At 35.2% G+C, this 19315-nt stretch overlaps 1 protein-coding gene and 2 long non-coding RNA genes across 13 annotated transcripts in view; 2 read left to right on the top strand and 1 right to left on the bottom strand.

Moving 5' to 3' along the window:
* The window catches only part of LOC125501634, a 64300-nt gene that overhangs the window by 21968 nt on the left and 23017 nt on the right, over positions 1–19315 (top strand). The window lies entirely within an intron of this gene.
* LOC105687912 (CLIP-associating protein 1-A) lies at positions 6–19286 on the bottom strand. Of its 7 annotated transcripts, none has more exons than XM_020853456.3 (27): positions 19015–19286; positions 16873–16978; positions 16245–16416; positions 15943–16119; positions 15677–15756; positions 11356–11387; positions 11095–11182; positions 10624–10698; positions 9796–9953; positions 9479–9715; positions 9001–9254; positions 8692–8876; positions 8302–8427; positions 7719–7829; positions 7420–7518; positions 7162–7342; positions 6838–7072; positions 6243–6308; positions 5728–6059; positions 5343–5646; positions 5120–5268; positions 4907–5045; positions 4654–4786; positions 4419–4578; positions 4115–4325; positions 3543–3749; positions 6–3435 (listed from the first exon to the last, which is right to left on the bottom strand). In XM_020853456.3, the coding sequence occupies exons 1-27, from the start codon at positions 19201–19203 to the stop codon at positions 3232–3234; spliced, it is 4410 nt and encodes a 1469-aa protein (XP_020709115.2). In that variant the 5' UTR covers positions 19204–19286; the 3' UTR covers positions 6–3231. The 7 variants fall into 7 exon arrangements, with proteins under 7 accessions (XP_020709115.2, XP_020709113.2, XP_020709116.2 ...); XM_020853454.2 differs by having other exon boundaries at positions 4100–4325; positions 19015–19285; XM_020853457.2 differs by lacking the exon at positions 6243–6308 and having other exon boundaries at positions 4100–4325; positions 19015–19285.
* On the top strand, positions 12348–15380 carry LOC125501636. 2 transcript variants are annotated; one of them, XR_007279238.1, is made up of 8 exons: positions 12348–12489; positions 12569–12940; positions 13009–13410; positions 13512–13678; positions 13753–14154; positions 14241–14475; positions 14591–14910; positions 15224–15380. It is a non-coding gene; the product is annotated as an uncharacterized LOC125501636 (long non-coding RNA). The 2 variants fall into 2 exon arrangements; XR_007279239.1 differs by having other exon boundaries at positions 12362–12489; positions 12625–12940.

Here is a 19315-nt window from a genome sequence, read left to right as displayed (position 1 = left end):
TTCAATTGAATTGCGACTATAATTTATTATGTCAAGTCGGCATATACAATAACAATATAATTAGATTTTTTAATTATTAGCGTGAAAAAATCTTAAAGTATTACAACTATTATGCTTTTTTTTCTTTGTTTTCTTGCTGTGTAATGGGGGCGCCTCTTTTACAAAGGTTCGCTATTCAACGGTCATTGTGCTAATACATCCTGTATAATTCTACATCCTTGACTATTATAACCACATTCTCTCCTCATTTTTTAGAAATCGATACCGCAACGAAACAAACCCTGCAACGTCGATAAGTCAGATTGACTATCTGTGGGCAATAGGAGAAAATAATAGAACAAACTTCACCGGTGAAGAAATGCTTCGTGGTATGAAGAAATTATTTTGTGAGAAATGTTTGTCAAGTTTGATCCTAGGTCAACTGTGATCTATAACAACTCCTCACAGTTTAGTTTGTTACGGTATACCGCTACCGATGAAATTATCTCGCAACTAATTTATTTTTCCTCGCAGTGAATTCTATTTAGTTTAGTAAGTTAGTACTTCAATTTTTATTTCGAAATTGAAAATCATAATTTACTGTGAAATTAAAACGTCGCAGAGTGATTCCGTCCGTGGAGAGTTTGCAAGGCGATGCATAGATATACCGGCTATCAGTTTCAGGTGAAAGAAGGGCACAAACTTGTAAAGAAAAGCCTACTTCGACCAATTTTCAAATCAGCATTGTGTCAAATTATTTATGAATAAAACAGAAAAGAATTTTATTTCAAATTCATCGGCAACGTACGCAAGGTAGAGTTGACTATCGAGAATGATCATGAGCAGGGAAAGCTGTTTAGCTTTGTTGTAGAAAGTCGATCACTTGCAAAGTTTGCGTCAAACAAAGAAGAGAAGGCCAAAAAACTAAAGTTAATCTCCGGAAAACATCAGTACCTCTAGTGAGAATGCGGTCCAACGGTAGATTATCCAAAACGTGACGCTTTCATGCGATACATTTGACAACAATAATTTAAGTGGAATAAGATTATGATAGTGCTCAAAAACTTAACAAAACAAGCTTCGAACATTTAACGGCATTGCCATCACACTGCCTCAAGATCTTCCAATAACCTTATGGATTATCGTACTAACTAGTTATTAAAATTCATCATTATTATCATATTATATTATATTATATTATATTATATTATACTATTAATATTATATTATTAATATTTCTTACGTTTTCTTTACTATCAAATATATTATGTACACAAAATTGGTAAACATTGAGACATGCATTCAAGGTCTCCTTGAAATAAACCAGAAACGTACATGTATGTACCTAGAGTACACATTGTTTTCTTTCCTTTCTTGGTTCTATACATGAACGCTTAGATAATTCTGATATTTTCAACGCGATAAAAGCCATTTTTGCTATTCCAAATTCAGTTAAAAAGCAATTTAGTGCAGGCAATTGTTTGGAATACCAACTCTCTGGTTTGAAAAAAAGTTTCATGGCTACATATTCACTTTCTTTTAGTTTGAAAAGAAGAAAAAAGAAATACAGAAAAGATTTTTATAATTCCAAATTTTAAATGCCACTGTTGCACACCGGAAAACATTCAATCTAATTTGAATAGACTGTAGGTATGAGGAAACCAAGAAGAAAAATTCATAGATCACATCAGTTGACTATTGATGATTGAAAAGGATCATCATCGGCGATACGTAATGATAACTTCTCATACCTTCAATTTCATTATTCACTCGACCATGATAGACTCTATAAGAGACTCTATATAATTATAAAAGTGTGATGTATATCGGTATATACGAAATTATTCGTTTAATCTGAGGTTTAAAATGAAAAACAGAAAACTTTCAATGAAACATACTTGGCTTAGACGTATAATCTAGTTTAAATTAGGAGTAGTAGTTAAATTTGAATTTTTTTTTCTCCGTTTTTTCTTTTGTTTTTTCTTTGGCACTTCAGGGCCGATTCCAATTAAATATTTGTAAACACCTCTATTCAGAATATATTAAATAATTATCGATTATTAATTACTACGTTAACCGCTAAGTAATAATAACAAGTCAAGTAAAATGATACTGAACAAAAAGAAACGTTAAATGGCACAGAACAAAAAAACTTACGCTTACGTTTGATTTTCGTTCGCTTTCAATTATTGGCAACTCGTTTATTTGCTCATCATTAGGTAACACCATTTTTCTTTTTTTAATGCAAATTTTATAATTGTTATCACTCTCATGCTTATCTAATGTCCGTCTTCCGACTATACACATTTCGTGTTTATTTTAATTTATTTTTTTATTTTTTGTGCATCTTAAGAACCTCTGACTAGCACATGTGACGGATAAAATCCATTTTTAGGTCAAAAATTATTTATATTATCAGATTCACCATTGCCATATATTTCATATACTTCCGAAACAAAAAAAAAGACACGGACAAGCCAATACAAGTGTAACAGAACTGATGGTTAGTTTGGTAGGAAACAGCAGCGTATAACGATTATTTAATTACTCAACTGTTTGTTACTCTTTATAGAGTCAAGTCTAGTCAAATTAGCATTTATTTCAACGTTCTGTACGTATATCCTCTTCAATGCTTTTTATAACAACATTTTTCAGTCAACAGTGATCAACTCTCAATAATTGTCTAAAAATCAGAAATTAAATAGCTGAACAATATAAAAATTAAGGCGTAACGAATTACTGGGAATGAAGGAATGTTGGAAATTCTTGTATTCATAATTCAGCGATCAAAAATTAAACTTGCAATTTAATCGATGTTGGTAGTATTTACCCTCGAACGAATAATAAATATCTGGATACTAAGGGTCCCCGGCTCTGGATGTTATTTTTATTTCTGATCCTTAGTGGAAACCACATTTCATCGAGGATTGTACGTGTAATTGTTGATGAAAAAAAATGTCTTGATCATATTTAGAACTACGAAAGGAGGACAAAGAGATTTTATATGAACGAAAAAAAAATTCTAAATACTAAGAGATGTTTTTTACGCAGATAATTTCTCTTTGAACAAGGAATGCATTTGCACACCGATTCTTCAAGCATTTTCATTTTTTTTCTTGAGTTTTGCTTTCGTCAGAAATCTGATTTGTTGAGAAAATTGACGATCATTTGCTCGCGTTTAGCACCAAATCGGGCGAATCGTTTGAGTATTGCCACTCTGAGAGTCTGATCTTTTATCTGATTTAATATTGGTTAATTCTTACTGTCGTTGCGCGGGCTTGCTGGCTGGCTATTAGCCTGTTGGGCACGTTGTATGTATATGTTCAATAACTTCAATTTACTACCGTATAAAGAGGTAAGATGTGGCATAAGCGCGTCTTCACCAACAGCAGCGTGAATTGCCACCATGCAAAACACCGCACTTTTACGAACAGTACTTTCTCTGTCATCGTAAGCCTAGAGAGCGATAGAAAGAGATGGAAAAAAAAGAAACATAATTTTTGTTCAAATTTTTCGGGTCTTTGATTTCACATCTTTGACGATTGGGGGTTACAAAAACTTACCTTTATAAGGCCAGGCATTATTTTCGATAGATGAGGTGTTATCACGCCAGCACCCCAGTGTTCCACTATCTTATGTAACATTTTAATTCCTCCCATATTTTTTGGAAACGGTTCCGTCGATATTATAGACGGTATCAATAAAATAATTTGGTCAGGTGGTAACACTGTCACAATTGTAGCAGCACACTTCTCCGCTACTCGGAGAACCTGCGAGAAATATTCAAATTTAATTTACGTCTATGATTATTATTGTAATTTTTGTTAATATTACTATCATTATTTCATAATGGGCACTGGGAGATAAATTTATGATTCATTAATCTCGGTTTACTTGATTGTAGGCGAAAAGAAAAGATGATAAATTCAACAAAAGACTTTATACCTACAAGTGCCTCAAGTAGATAATGCGGTGATTCATTTGAAAAATGACCAATTGTTCACATGCGCAATCATTGGTATTAGTTTTCATATTACTATATCGACGAAATCAATTAAATATTTATAGGCCAAACCCACTACAAAATACAAACTGCTACACAAACAAACAACACAGATACCTCTAACTGCTTTACCATGGCTCGACCGCTACCAGACGATGCTTCCGGATTGGGTTCATCAAACTTGTGTGCGTGCAATACTTTGAGTACGATCAGTTCGATAAATTGTGAAAACGACTCCGTCAGTTCCGGGCATTTGAGCAGTTCTATTAAAACCTGCAATACCTCGATTTGCACCTCTTTGTGCGGACTTGCAAGATTCTCTAACAACGCTTTCAACAGTTTCCTAAAAAATGATGAAAAACAAATAAAAACCCTTTGAAGATAATTTACGAACTGTCGATATACAGAAAATGAACAAAAATGTTCACACACATACCTAAAATTTTGTTTAATGTACGGTATATCTCCACCCCGCACGTAAGACTGGAATTCTTGTAACGAGGCTACTTTTTCTGCTTCGTGACCGACTTCTTCTTGAAGTATTTTCATCATATTGTCCAATACTTCAGGTCCCCTAATTGAATCTGGTGATGAACCTTTCAAAAATGAATGAAAATAGAGCAATTTTCAAGTGTTTTGGACAACATACATATTCACTAGCATTTCTTTACCATGAGTTTTGTAGCCATTATTTTCCTGCGGAAGTATAAGATCACCTGCAATCGTATCACTGGAACCATTCAATGTCACATTCGTTACCGTTCTACCTCGCTGCGTTGGAGAAGAAACCGACGACGAACGTCCCTGTGAAAAATGTCAATTTCTATTTGCGAACAAATATTACGGCAAAAGTATATTCCAGCGCGATAACCAGGTAATAAGATTTCGTCCTCTTGATTATTCGGAGACTTGCAGTTTACTCACTGAATTCGATAATGCAATGCCTTCCATCCTCTCTTCCACATCTGCCATGTTACTGATTCCACTATCTTTACTCGTCGTTGCTCTTTCTAAACGATCAAATCCATAATTTTGGATTTCAGCTGTTGTTCGCCTCAAACATCTGGAATGTACCACGTATTTACAAATTACGGGGAAAACCTGTGTAGTCGTGCAATCCAAACGAACAATACTGACTTGTAAACCTCTTCAGGATTCAAATTGTCGTCGTCCGTCATACGGGCTGGAGAGTGAGGCATCTTAGGAGGTGGCGTACCAGGGGAAGCAGGGTTACTAGCTCCCGCGGATCTTCTGAGATGATTTTGAACTAAGGGTAAGGCTGCTTCCTAAGATAAATCGAAGATCGATCAGATACTTTGGAATAACGTTAACGCGCATCTCTTTAGTTATCGGTACATACTTGGTAAGGTCTTGGTAAGTCAGAGAGTATCATCGTAACTTGAGGTGTATTTAAATTGTAAAGTGCTATAACGGCATTTTGAGCATGCCTTCTGACATCTTGACTTTTCACGTCATTCGTCCAGTCTAATAATCTCGCCAGAGCTGATCCCCCCGAGCTGTTTAGTGCCGAAGGTTCCGCAGTATCGGCGATTTGCGTTATGAAGGTTAACGTTGCAACTTTAACTTTGGAATTTGGTGTCTGGGTAGGATCGGTTAAAAACCGTAAAACAGCCGGTAACAGCTGCTCGCCAGAGAAGCACTCTCTGAAAAAAAAACGGAAGATTATTGTCAATGACTATGTCAAGCGGAATATAGCGGAAAAACTTGACAGCGTCAAAATTTACCTGACGACATCCAAGCTCTTGTGAACCTTAGTTTGTATCGAGGCGAGTATATCTGTACCAAGTTTGTTCAGAAGTCGAGCGCACAAGACATACAACCAATCGCCCAAGTCCTCGTTATGACTCGCTATAAGTTCGTTCAAAGTATCCAAAAATAAACTGAATACTTTAGTATGGGAGTCCATGAACATTTTAGCGAATATATCTGTTATCTTTCGCAATTCCGTTGCTGTCAATGTATTTCCGTTAGCAAGAAAATGTTGGAGACCGACTAAACCTTCTTTACGATCTCCCCAATGCTTACGGTTGCAGTTTTCAATGATTTCTTTGATGTCCTGTGATAAAAAAAAAAAAATGAATGAATTGGAAAAAAAAAATTAAAACATATTCAGGGGGTGATTAAATTGGTTGAAAAATTGTTTCAATAAGTGGTAAAAGAGTTCATTTGTGTTTACCTTATTTTTCATATTAATGATATGTCACGATATAAAATGAAAACAAAATAATAAACAACAAACCTTAGGGATGGATTGATCCCACAAATCGCGATACAATCTTTGTTGGGATCCGCTCCATGAAAACGACTAATGAATGTGTGGATGGACAGAAGACGGACAGGTTCACAGCGTATCGCGTTAGTCCAAACCAAACAAACACGCCGCAACAGAAAATAAAAAGAAAAACCAAACATGCATTAGCCACATCGATCCACGACTGTCAAGCTTCGAGATGATACTTGAATTTCATGTTTGCATTATGTATACATGTATGTATGTATGGTATATACAATAATATTTGAAGGTTGGGGAAAAAGAACTGTGCAAAAAAAAAAAATCATTTGATAAAAAACAGTCATTGCGAATATTGAGAAAAAAGACAAATAATAATTATCATACACGAAGACACATGATGGAATGATGATGTAATGAAACAAGCAAGTTATCACAAGTATTTTTCACTACTAACCACTACGAAATTACCATGTGTACCAAAACAAATTCTATTAGAAGAGATGAGATGATGGAATAGAATTTTTGTGGACCTTCAAAGTTTCGATACTCTGAACTTTTTTGTTAAAAATAATTCCATGTAGTTCGATTTCAAGGTACTCACGTCACTAGGTCGTCGAAAACTGTCCATGCTTCGCTCTGAGCATATGCTGCTAGTTTCACTGTCATCGCTATGATCACCTTTACCCCTTGGCGTTCTTGTGTAGCTGTCTATATTGTCGAAAGTCAGAGCGTCGGCAAGCGCCGATTCTGCTTCTCGGGATTGTTGGAGCATTTTTTGAGCCATAACTGGCCTTGTTGGTGGCCGGTCTGTCGGGGACATATGAAGATTTCTACCTCTGTAAAAGAGACCCACGAACAATCATTATAGAATAATTTTAATGGAAAGCTGTCATGAAATTGTATCTTAGTTTTTATTTGAACTTACCTAATTTTACTCCCAAAGCTCTTGTCCATGCCAAAACGCTGCGGACTAGGTTCTCGACTGTTTCCTGTACTCCTTATACCCTGACCGGATAATCGTCGTGGCCTTGCAATAAAAGATTCTCCTTCTCTGTTGTACGTTGCATAACTCAGCCTCGACGATGGCGAACCGGACCTGCTGCTGGCTAATGTAATAAAAATCCGATTTTGAAATTTCTCTGTGAAATCTAAATTCAGTAAAAAAATGTAGAAATTTGTTTACGCTGAGATTGAGAAACTCCAGAGACTCTTGTCCGAGTCCTTGCTGTTCTTTCTGGACTAGGGATTGCACTCTGATGATCTGGAGACTTGACTGCACGGGCTACATGGAATGAATAAACAAACAGTTATCAAATTAAAGGAAGTAACATGAATGTTTAAATGATCAAAACACAGGTAATCTTACACCTGATTTTCTATGGTGAGATTATTTTCTGAAAATTGAATCGCATGATCCAAGGTATTAAAAAATGGTTAGGAAAAATTAGAGGGCTGAAATTAGCACTAATTTTTTTCACTCACGTAGAGTTGCTTTTTGTCGATTCATATTGGCGTATACCATTCTGGCCTTGGCTCTTTGTGCTGCTTGCAGATCTATTGCGCTGGTTGATCTCACTCCAGGTGTTATGCGACCTTAAAATACATGTCAAAGTATAAAATTTACTCTTAGAACTGGAGTTTACAGAAGCCATGTATCATGGTGTGTAAAAAATTAAGGAAATTCCGGGAATGCATCGTACAAATAGCACTGACATTTGTTTCTATGATCAGACTGTTAAGGACTCTTATTTACCTTGAATGTTCAATTGAACAAAAACTAAATGAGGTATTGGGTTTTAAGGTCCGAGAAGAAACAAAGTCAACGATAATTAGATCACTTGTTCCTAAATACTTCTCCAATGATTAATGTAAATAATAGTTTCAATTGTCGCTTCCAATTTCTATAATTGTTGAAGGATTAAGAAATAGAAATTTACTTCAAATTGAAGAGAAAATAGAAATAAACAGTAAATGAGTAAATAACGTTCAACAAATAACAATGTGACTACGGAGTTGTGAAGTAGAGGGTATGATATATATGAAAATTATTTTTCATTTTAATTACAATGATTATCGGAAGATCTTTGTAGAATAGGAATGCCAGATTGACGATACGATCTAGGCAAAGACGGGGTTCGCTTTATAGGCCCGTGCGCTGCTGACTGACCATGGTGTAAGCTCTCTGTACTACCTTTGGTTTTTAGGATAAGGTAATAAAAGTCCAAAGCAGCATGGAAAAAGTAACAATAATATCTTAATTTAGGAAGGCGATTATCAGAAACAATAAAATATAAATGGTATCATTCGATCAAATAATACGTCACACTGAATGAGCCTCAGTGTGTTCATATAATAAATTTCAAATAGCAAAATAGCAGCTGGAACGATCAACATGTTCCCCTAAAATAATCATTTTTTCTTAACAAAACTGTACAACATTCACCGTTAAATTTACCTGTAGCACTCATTGTAGGTCTCGGAGCTCTAGGGCTTATGCTAGTGGATCTTGCTACTGCATTTAGACTGTTGATACTGCCGCTGTTACTGAGAGACATAAGCGACCTTTTGTAGGTGGCATCTAAGCTATTGAGCAAGATTTCTGCCTGTTCGGGAAAATGTTCTTTGAATGCCCAGTACGATCTGAAAACAAATTGATAAATTAATGATAACAAAAGCAACAACAACAACGAAAATGGTAAGAATGATGGTAATAATAATTAAACCCGGATAAAAAATTGAAATTCCAAATCTTTATCAATCTCACTTTCTTGCAGCTGCTCGTGCCTCCGAATCGGAATCTGCCATGCCTTTTTTGACGGCATCCTGTAAAGCTACGATATGTCTCTGTAGGATTGGTGTGGCCCAGCATTGAAGTATCAGATGTAAAAATTCACAAGATGCTCGTCTGATATCCTTGCTTTTGCTGTTCAAACTGGTAGTTATGATTGGAATAAATCTGGCACTATGAGTATTTTGCAAAATGAAACGGACAGCTACCATACCGGACGTGGCCATGACCTGAAATGATTCAAACAATTGCACATTGCTGTAGAGTGATTCTTTGAACTTGAACACTATGAACATCGGATAATGTTGATGAATTTAAAAGAAAAAAAGATGCAATTATAAAAGGTTGCTGCTGAAATTAGAAACGGTTAACGATCAAGGGGAACGGTTAATTTTACACGATAAAGGTTGTTCTAATACGTCTAACAATTACGTCTGTTTATTCAAAGTCAGACCTTGGCACTGTTTTGTATCAGGTTGATAAGAGTCGGTAAGACACACTCTGCAAAAGACGCGAACTTGTTTCTCAACTGTTGACTCAAGAAAGCCATTGTTATGGCTGCTTCTCTGACAACCTGCGATCTTAAATCTGTACAGGCTGCTTCGAATGGTCTTTGTACGTTCTTTAGACACTCAGTGAAATTGTCAAAATTTGCACCTCCCGTAATAAGTATACCTCTCAGTTTCTTCATCTAAAATAAAAGAAATGGTTAGATGAAACTTTGTCCAACATAAATAATCTCTGTTATTAGTTGAACGTCCCTAAACTTACACTCTCGTTCCTCTGTTTCCAGTCTTTCTTGTCATCTCCAACTATATCTTTAATACTCTTCATTTGTTCCTCCAGATCTTTTGCCGAAAATAATTTCACCGCTGGTACGTCCTCAAAAGCTGCGAGAAAAGACTCCTCGTCGATTGCTCCTGCTTGACCTAAGGAGATAATTTTAAATTAATTAGTATTACTTAGATTTTTGCCTGATATCTGATTTTCACAGCATAAAAATGGCGAGAAAAATGAAGACTCATTGTCAATAATATCGAATCTTGACCAATTCACAAATGTATTAACTACTTATGAGACCGAAATTTATGATATGTCAAACAAAAAGAGCATCAAAGCCAGATCAATGGCAATAGAGTGACAAAAAAAAAATCTAACACTTTCAGAGTAAACTAATGAACCAATTCAAAATGTGCTAAATGAAGAAAGAATTGATCACTATAGGAGAAAACATAGATGAGATAAATAATTTGTCTGATGCATAAGATATGATAAGATGTCCGGTAGAGTGCCAATGAAATTCAAATAATATCTTTCACTACAAAATAGTTTGACCTTTAAGAATATATCAGTCATGTTTTTATAAGTGCTAAAAATAACATGAGTCACATTTGAATTATTAACAAACGATGAGTCTACTCTACCGTCTAAGGTGAAACTATTTCGTTCGTTTTAAAACATGTTGTAGTGATCCTATGACTACTGAATCTATGTGACAGAGTGGCAATAATTTAAGACGCAAAATTGTCCATAACTACAATAAATCAGCTAAGATTTAATCTAAAAAAAAATCATTTACTTGAGAATAGTGATAGGTACCTGCCGCTGATTTCGCGGATGAACTGTATTTTAGATGTGCCCGTTTCGCCAAAGAGGTAACACTACCAGAAGGAGCTGTTACACAGGGAATAGTTAGCAGGAAATGTTAAAATGAATGATTCTAAATAAGGAAAGAACGAATTTCGTGGCCTTCATTCGGTAAAATAATACTATCTCCTAAACTAATTAATTACAATATTACGGGCTAAAATGTTGTGAAGTACTATATTGCACGTAGGGTATGCAAAAATTATGGTTTACTTTGAGTTAACATCCAAATATGATCGACGAGCATTCTTCAAACAAACTTGCCAGGAATAATGACAAAGTAAAATACTTTGGACTTGAACTTACAATTATGCAAAACATTGAACACTAGCAGTGCGGTATTAACATAGTTAGATAATTTATGCAAAAGGTGATGTTTCATTGTGCTATTTCATTGGTATTGAAAAATGTATGAAAGGGTACCTGTCGTTGACTGTACAGATTTAGATGGTCCGAATTGTCCTCTTTTTTGTGAAACACTAGTAGATCTCTTGACCGGAGCTGACTTGATCTAATTAAAAAGAGAAGAAGGTTTAAAGTGAATATTTGATTTTTTGATAAAATTAGCAGACCACCGGTTGACGACCACTTTCAAAACGAAAATAGAATATTTGGAAAAACATTTTTCGAGAGATCAATGATTTTTTACAAACACTGATCGAACTGGAATGAACTTTCACTTACCGCTCGGTCCGGTTCATCCTCCTCTTTTCCAACTAAAACAAAAATAGAGAATCAATTAGTTAATTGAATAACGCAATCTCTGGACATTTCAAACGAAATCATGTTTTGTTCTATTTATTTTTATCATGATGTACAGCTGAACTTTTAAACGAAGCTAATTAATTTTCCTAAATCAACATCAAATTTAGTAGTTTTTCACAGAAGACGCAATACTTTATGATTACTCAGATAGTTAGATCCTTCAGAAAAATCAACGAACAGTGGGTGAGATTCGTGTTCCTAGTAAAACCAACATATGAAAAGGGGGTATGAATCAGAAAATATTTGGATTTCAAGAGGAGATACTGCAGTAGGTAAAAACGTTTTTGTTTTCCAGAACGAGCGTTTTGTGCTCTAGTGAAAAAAAGATAACCAAAACTGAGTAATAGATCCTGAGAGAGCTAGGCCAATGAAAAATATTTACATTATGAACGTTTATGTCATTCAAATGATCCCACTACTGTAAAGAAATATTGCTGAGTAACTATAACTGACAATGAGTAGGTTACTTGACACTTATGCAGGTCGAATTCAGCTTCGTTCAAAAAATTTTGCAAGCAACTCGTAGAACCCTTCAATGTTAATTTTTTTGTTCAATTATAATTTTATACCTAAATCAGGATAGAGCCAAGGTGGTTTATGGATATCGCAATGACATCCTCTGGCTCTAGCGCCAGGATGTTTAACGATATTGTCCCATTGTAAAATCCAGGTGCTACTTGGATCCCAAATTTCCCTGTCCATGCTTGGGAATCTTACTAGTCCATGTTGTGAGCATCTGTGCCGATTCGTTGTGATCATGTTTTAACAACTTTTCATATCAAAAGTCAATTGACGGTTGGCCCCTAAAAGCGAGCAGTCTTTCTTTCGCTATACAGTATCATTTGACCATCTATCGTTTCAATTTGGGAATATTTATTGTTCGCTCATTACTTATAGAGAGCTTTCATCAAATTTGATAAGGAGTAATGTATGTGGTTGTTAGTAGAAAATTAACGATGACACAATACGAGCTTAGTCATCTTGGAGAGATACTTGAACCTAGGCACATGAGAAATACATCAAAAGCTGTCTTTGTTGTTTCCAATATTCTAGGTAAGAGTTGATAATAATGATCCAACCTAATGACTAGAATAACAACAATTACAAATAAAGATTCTTAATTGATGTTCAGATTTTGCTGCTACATACGTTTAAAAGTCGGGATGACTAATTATTTTTCTACTGCAGAATAAAAGCATCACAATGTACGGGTAGTTTGATTGTTCTGTGCACCAGATCATAAAGAATTAGATAAACCACATCGTGTGGGAAGATGATGAAAAAAACCCAACAAACGAATAAAAATTCTGCAATCAATCTCTCAATACTCACAATCATCAACAGAGGACAAAGTGATGCGTGCTGCATACAAGAAACGTTTAGCGATGAAAACTCTAAATACAAAAGGTGGTCAGGTAAGGTAAAACCGGCTAAAACGGATGAAGAATGGAGGCAATAGACGTTCACCTCAAGAACACTCTCACAGATATTGCGTAATCTTGAGGTAGTTGGATCTTCGTATTATAGTCAAAGAAATATACGATGTGCATATGTATGAGTAACATTCCTCAGGTAAATTCCCGCTTGTGATACTCGCCAACGATGCGATACGACCGACGACGAGCACAGCAAATCTACAGCCTAATACATGTGACCAGAGTATAGCTATGCAAACATCATGTAGATATGAATATGTATAAGACGAGACATCATGAACATCTAGTAAAAATACAATTATTCTCTGATAATTCAAATTGTCATTGCTTGAATCATGAGCTTACTTTTTTGCAGCTTTATCCTTTACAAATTTGATTATGACAAATCTTTTCAACATAACAACAAGCATCATTTGCTCTTTTCCTCTGAAACGAATACGCACAATGATTTTCACACCACGTGTGGTAAAATGTCTGATAGAAATCCAAACGAAATGAGGCGGTAGCGCGGTGACCTAAAATCTATGGAAAATATTAAGTAAACTGCAGAAAAATCCTATACCGTTCGAATCAGGACGAGTCACAGGCCTGGTAAATACTTGACTTACAGTTATACATTTTTTTTTTTTAAATACACAGAGAATAAAGGATGAAAGTTGGGTACGATATCTTCATTGTTAAAAGAAAAAATTGCCATCAACTGAAATTACACTAGCATTTATAATGCGTCGATGATAAAAATCAGGTTGAAAAACCAGTTTCGCATGTTATTATGGAAAAATCCGGCGCTTTAGGTGGAACGTAAGGTAAATTTGAATCCAGCGAAAAATTACACCCGTTCGTTTGAGTACTTTGATTAATTTTTGTTTTTTTTTCTCAGCGTTATGTATTCTTCGACCTTTTCAAGGATGCAAATAAATATCTATTCACTGTTGGAGTTTTATCGCTGCTTACAAAATGAATTATTCGGCCGCGTTTGTATAGTTCCGGATTATGAAAAGCCTATACTTGATGCTGCTGTTCAAGACGGATCACTGATCACTGATCACCGATTTGAAAATCAAGAGTCGCGAGGACGGAACATCGCACCGTAACCACGTGCTGACTCCCACGAACAAAACATATCACCGATGACCCGGAGTACTCAAGCAAGCCTCAAACCGTGGTCTTTGAATGGGGCAAACCAGCGGGCATGGAAAGGTTAATCCAAATCATTGAAGGATCCCTAGATCCAGAGAAAAAGAATTGTAAAGGATATTGTACATGAGAAACATAGAAACTGGTAAGGACCAAACTGTGAATCAGAGGTCTGCACAATATCCCTGAAGATAACGAATAAATAACCGATATTTATTTTACCATTACCAGTTTGAACCCTTTCAAGGATACCACAAAACTATGAACATAACGACGTTAAGTTTTAATGGAAAATTTTAAATAGGACTTGCCGTTGTTACCCACAACATGGACACTTGAAAAATGCACAAGTAATTATCCATTGCATAATATTACTACGAGAAACGAATGCAACGAATATCAAAGGTCTTTGAATTTCCAATGGCAATATGTGATCCGGCTATTTGTTTACAAACAGTAATATAAGGTAATATTCATACAAATTTGACAAGGCGTTGTACTGTACAATAGCAAAACGAATAAGTCAACATACAGTAGATTTATCATTTGCTATTATTCATAACGCAAGTATATATTTATAGAACATTGTTATATCACAATGTCGCTGCTAGCTAGGCGATATGAGATACCTGGATTGATGAATCCAACGAAATAGTGAGTCAACGATGTTCATCACTTCTAAGAGGAAATATTTTCTTTGTGTACAAGAACTATAACTCAATATGTCGCTACCTTTTGCGCTAGAAGTATTAAAAGAATAAATAAATAACTAAGAACTATTGAGACTTGCAAACAACTCGTTGAAGACATTGAAACAAGGGCTGTTGAAGGTTATTTTGTGATTCTCAGTCCGAATATCACGTACTTCCTATCCTAAGAAGACAGAAGTTTTTCAGCATGGGTAAGCCAGCATCTTGAATACCAAGCTAGCAAGGGAATCACCTTTTCATTTAAACTCAACATCGTACATGACGAACAGACTGTACATGACAAACACTGTTCAAAATTTTTTATCCTCTAAGGCACCACAGTACAATGAAAACATTGAACTAAATTGATTTTTTGGTAGCAGATCAGGAATACAAATCAGGTTCATCAACGTCACTGTTTTATAAAAAAAAAAAAAACAATTCTTCGTTCAATGAAGTTTTAATCAACATCCACCCGCATATATTATTTCATCACATTATCTCTAACAGACGCAATATTTGCAGTTGAACTTTGAAGAGTAATAGACCGATATCGTCGTGAATTGATTCCAAGTAAGACGAGATGGTAACCCTATGGATGACATCAATGATTCAAAAAGGAGACACCGTCACGCGCGATGTTTTGCCAAGCATGTAAGATCGTTATACTATAACTTCCTAGCTGGGCTTGACAGATCAATTGCAGAGAATATGCTAACAAATATTTCACAAGAACGTTTCGACCTCAGTAATATTCACATCTCATCTTGTTGTTAACAAGCAAATGGATGTGTAAGATATTTCATAAGTATATGCTTATTTGTAAACTACTAGTACGTGGAATAAAAATCGGACGACACTTAGAATCTAGTATGACTTTTAAGGTATAACGATCATTCGATCCCAATCGTTCTTCACGCGCTAAGTTTTTCTCGTGGTTCAATCGCTGATAGTGAATAGAAATAGACTGTTACTCACTGTCTGAGGAGCACATTGCCGACGGCAACACATCCCCTGCAGCCTTGAGCTGGTCGAACTTCTCAGCCAACAACAACCACCTGAAATCAATTGAACCCAAGTGTTAGAAAAAACAATCGGGTCAAATTCACAAAATTATTAGTCAATCTATGAAAATAACAGCCTCTAAATTGAATTTTCCGAACAAATGGCTATATGGACACTGTTGATGAGATACCTAATTACTAGTGAATGAAATAAATTTCATATCTCTCCGTGAGACGTACTTTGCCTGGGGTACGCTGTGTTTTCTTTGTAAATCCAGTCGCAATCTTTCGCCTACGTGTCTGTAGATATCAGCCAAAGTGTTCAGGGCTGTTTCGCGAACTTTTTCAGTTGGATCGGAGAGAAGTTTGACTATGTTTGGAATGACTCCTGACAATGCCATTTCGTCAGCTCCGTATCTGAAAATAATTAAAACGCATCATCGATCCTTTATTTTCTAGTCAACTAATTTTTAGCGGTACATTAAAATTTCCATTTTATTGACGTGAACAGATTGGTAAAGCGTAATTTAAAGTGTACCTACTCGGTTAATGTTGTCGTGAGAAGAATGAGACTTTCTTCTCTTAATTTGGCATTTTTGTGACCAAATGTTGGGTGAAGTTTCTCCAGCAGTTGTTGAGGTGAAAGGCTTCCTTTTTCCATGAGTTTGAGAAGAACCATAGCAGCTTTTTCTCTTGTCGTATCCTTGCTATCCCCTAAGAAGTAAGATAAAATTAATGAGTTGATTAAGATCAGTGATACAATGATATCAATGAGTTATTAATAATAATTCGATAGTCTTTTAGTATCTCAATAGACCAAAGATAAGCTCAACATTGTTATTCGAAATAGTTTAAGTAAGATTCTGCTATGTCTGTCTAACATCATAGTGAGATTTTCCTGTAAACCATTTAGCATCGATTAGATTCCATAGTATCTATTTGACAATATATATCCAGCAGATTGAATCGGGATGCAGAAAAGGGAAAAGGAACACAAATTCTGTGGCAAACACTAAAAGTATGTTTTATCGAGTTCATTGTGTTTTGAAACGTCCACAAGAACATTTACGTTTTATTTCACAGTGAAATAACTATTGGAAGACTTCTCATAGTGATTCAGTATTTTGTTGATCCTCGAAAAATCGACAGAACTAGTTTTTTTTTACTTACCCAATCTATCAATAGTGGGCTGCATAATTGTAGAGATGTAGGGCTTGAAATCCTGGCCCAGTCGATCGGCGAGATAAGTAAGTGCATCCAAACCATTTTGACAGACCTTTCATAGTAAAATTAAAAAAATTTTTGTTAGGTTTGAACGTTGAAACAACTCAGATAGTTGGTACTGATTTGAAAAATCAAAAATCTGAAATTACATGTCTGATAAAACTACATTTTTTATAGCTGACTATTAATAGAGAATAGATTAAAACTTCAATAATATGATCTTACTATTTGTTGCCAAATCTGCTCTTGAACTATACATATGAATAACCTCCCCCCCCCCCCATGATGTACTGTATGTATCTTGTAAATGTATACCAATCATGTGAATATGGATAGTTCCACAAAATAAGATATAGTATTATTCACTTTCATTTTTTGCTAACTAGGTGAAACTCTACCTCAAGAAATAGTAGCTGGCACTCACAATGGTGGGTACTTATTGAAGATTTTTTCACTGTTTTCTGCTATTTCAAAATCAAAAATTTCATGAATTCTTACTGATAATTTTCAAATCTCGAAATGACGATACAATTGTTCAAATTTTGGAGTATCCCAACTACGTTTGTTGTTAGACTAATTACTCACGATCATTGGACATATCGGCATATAATTAATGTAATGTAAAATGAGAAAGCAAAGCCAAAAGTGAAACCCAAAGTTATTTGATGACTGATGAGTTAATGCGTGAAAGGAATTAGGGTACTTATTCAATTGATTGATAGTTATTCCTTTGACCGAAAGGCCCTTCAATTCAATCTCCAGTCTTGAGAACAATGGAAAACTAGCGACAATGCTGTGTAGGAAAACTTTGATACAAATGAATTAAACATAACCCAGTTGGCTACTGGTTGTGTGGGCGAGTAGCCACAAGTCTTGCTATACTTATGAGAGTTTACGACTGGGCCCCAAAAATATGGCAACAGAGTGCAATTATACAAAACTATTAGAGAAAATTTCAAAGCAATGCTTTGCTGTGGTCTCAAATAACTTGGCTGAAAACTGAGGTAGATGATGGTGCGAGTGTGGGCAGCGATAACATTTGTGAGAATGAGACAATAATTTTTTGCCATTTTTAACAGACGAGAATAATAATAAGAAACAGTGAATCTGAGAGGTGGCACAGATAATGAAGAGCAGTGCTAAATATAGGAGTGAACGGTGCAGCATGATTACCAACACATTGAGAAAAGTGGATGTATTAGATGTATAAAGAGATATGTAGGAGACCATGAATCATGAATAATGTAAAACCTGTTCAATTTCAACTACTACCATGACCTAAGTTTGTATTAATCGACACTTCAGCCTTTCAAGTCTCACATTATACACAAGGTACAATGGCTCATTTTTCAATCTCACATGTGATCCATGTAATGCGATACGACAAGATTTACGAGAAGTGGAATAGATGAAATTCATTACCAGATTGTTAACCCTTTGATATCTGTAATAATATATTTCGACTAATTTTTTTATCAAGGTAACAAGGTCTGATGGCTAAATTTCCATCTCCTAGATGAACACTCAATTTTGTCTCGGCGAAAATCTACTTTGAACGTTGTATTGTATTCCTTTGGTTTGCAATATTTTTTACCTCTTAACATCTATGGCACGCATTATTCATTTATCTTTGCGTTTAAAAGACAAATTTCTAAGAGTAATGTTTCACCGACTTATTCCAATTATAACAATGAGCATTCAACCTGAGTACAAAGTCGAGCAGCCAAAACCTTGTTTGAATTGAATACTCAGCTCAAACCTGAACTGACCAACTTGCCATTGGATACTCACAATCAGCATACATGGTGTGAAAGTTTTACCAGTTACAAACAACAATTTGCCCAGTATAGATTTACAGACGTTTGAACATAGATCTTATCTACTTCCAAGTAATTTTCAAGATATCACAAAGATGAAGAATCTCTCCGGAGAAATTAAAAAATTAGTTAATTTATTTGTTTATTAATTTATTAATTTATTTATTCATCTATTTATTCTCCAGAAAGGAAAACTTAATCGGAATTAAATACATGGAATATGAAGTACTTAAAAATATTCGAAAATGTTTCATTTGAATTCTTTATTTACCCGAGGATTTCCATTATGTAGCCAAGGTATGAGGTTGTCGACGAACAGCCCGATGTCTTGGCATTCGATGCTTTGGTTGAAATCTCCCAAATAAGTTAGAAGCAGGTTACCAACATGTAATTTCTTTTTAATGTCTGTAGTTGACAAGAGTGGCATAAAGCCATCCATGTCTCTTGGGTTAATAGCCATAACCGATCACCAATTGATATCCAATTTACTTTTTACCGTTTTAAATGGTCATTTTATGAATTTTTGTCACATCTCGCCATTTTAATTCATAGAGCATGAAACTTTAGTTTAT

This window comes from Athalia rosae, chromosome 7 (assembly GCF_917208135.1).
Source record: "Athalia rosae chromosome 7, iyAthRosa1.1, whole genome shotgun sequence".
Taxonomy (NCBI): domain Eukaryota; kingdom Metazoa; phylum Arthropoda; class Insecta; order Hymenoptera; family Athaliidae; genus Athalia; species Athalia rosae.
Note: the sequence above shows the minus strand (reverse complement) of the source record. Positions and strands in the feature narration are given on the sequence as shown.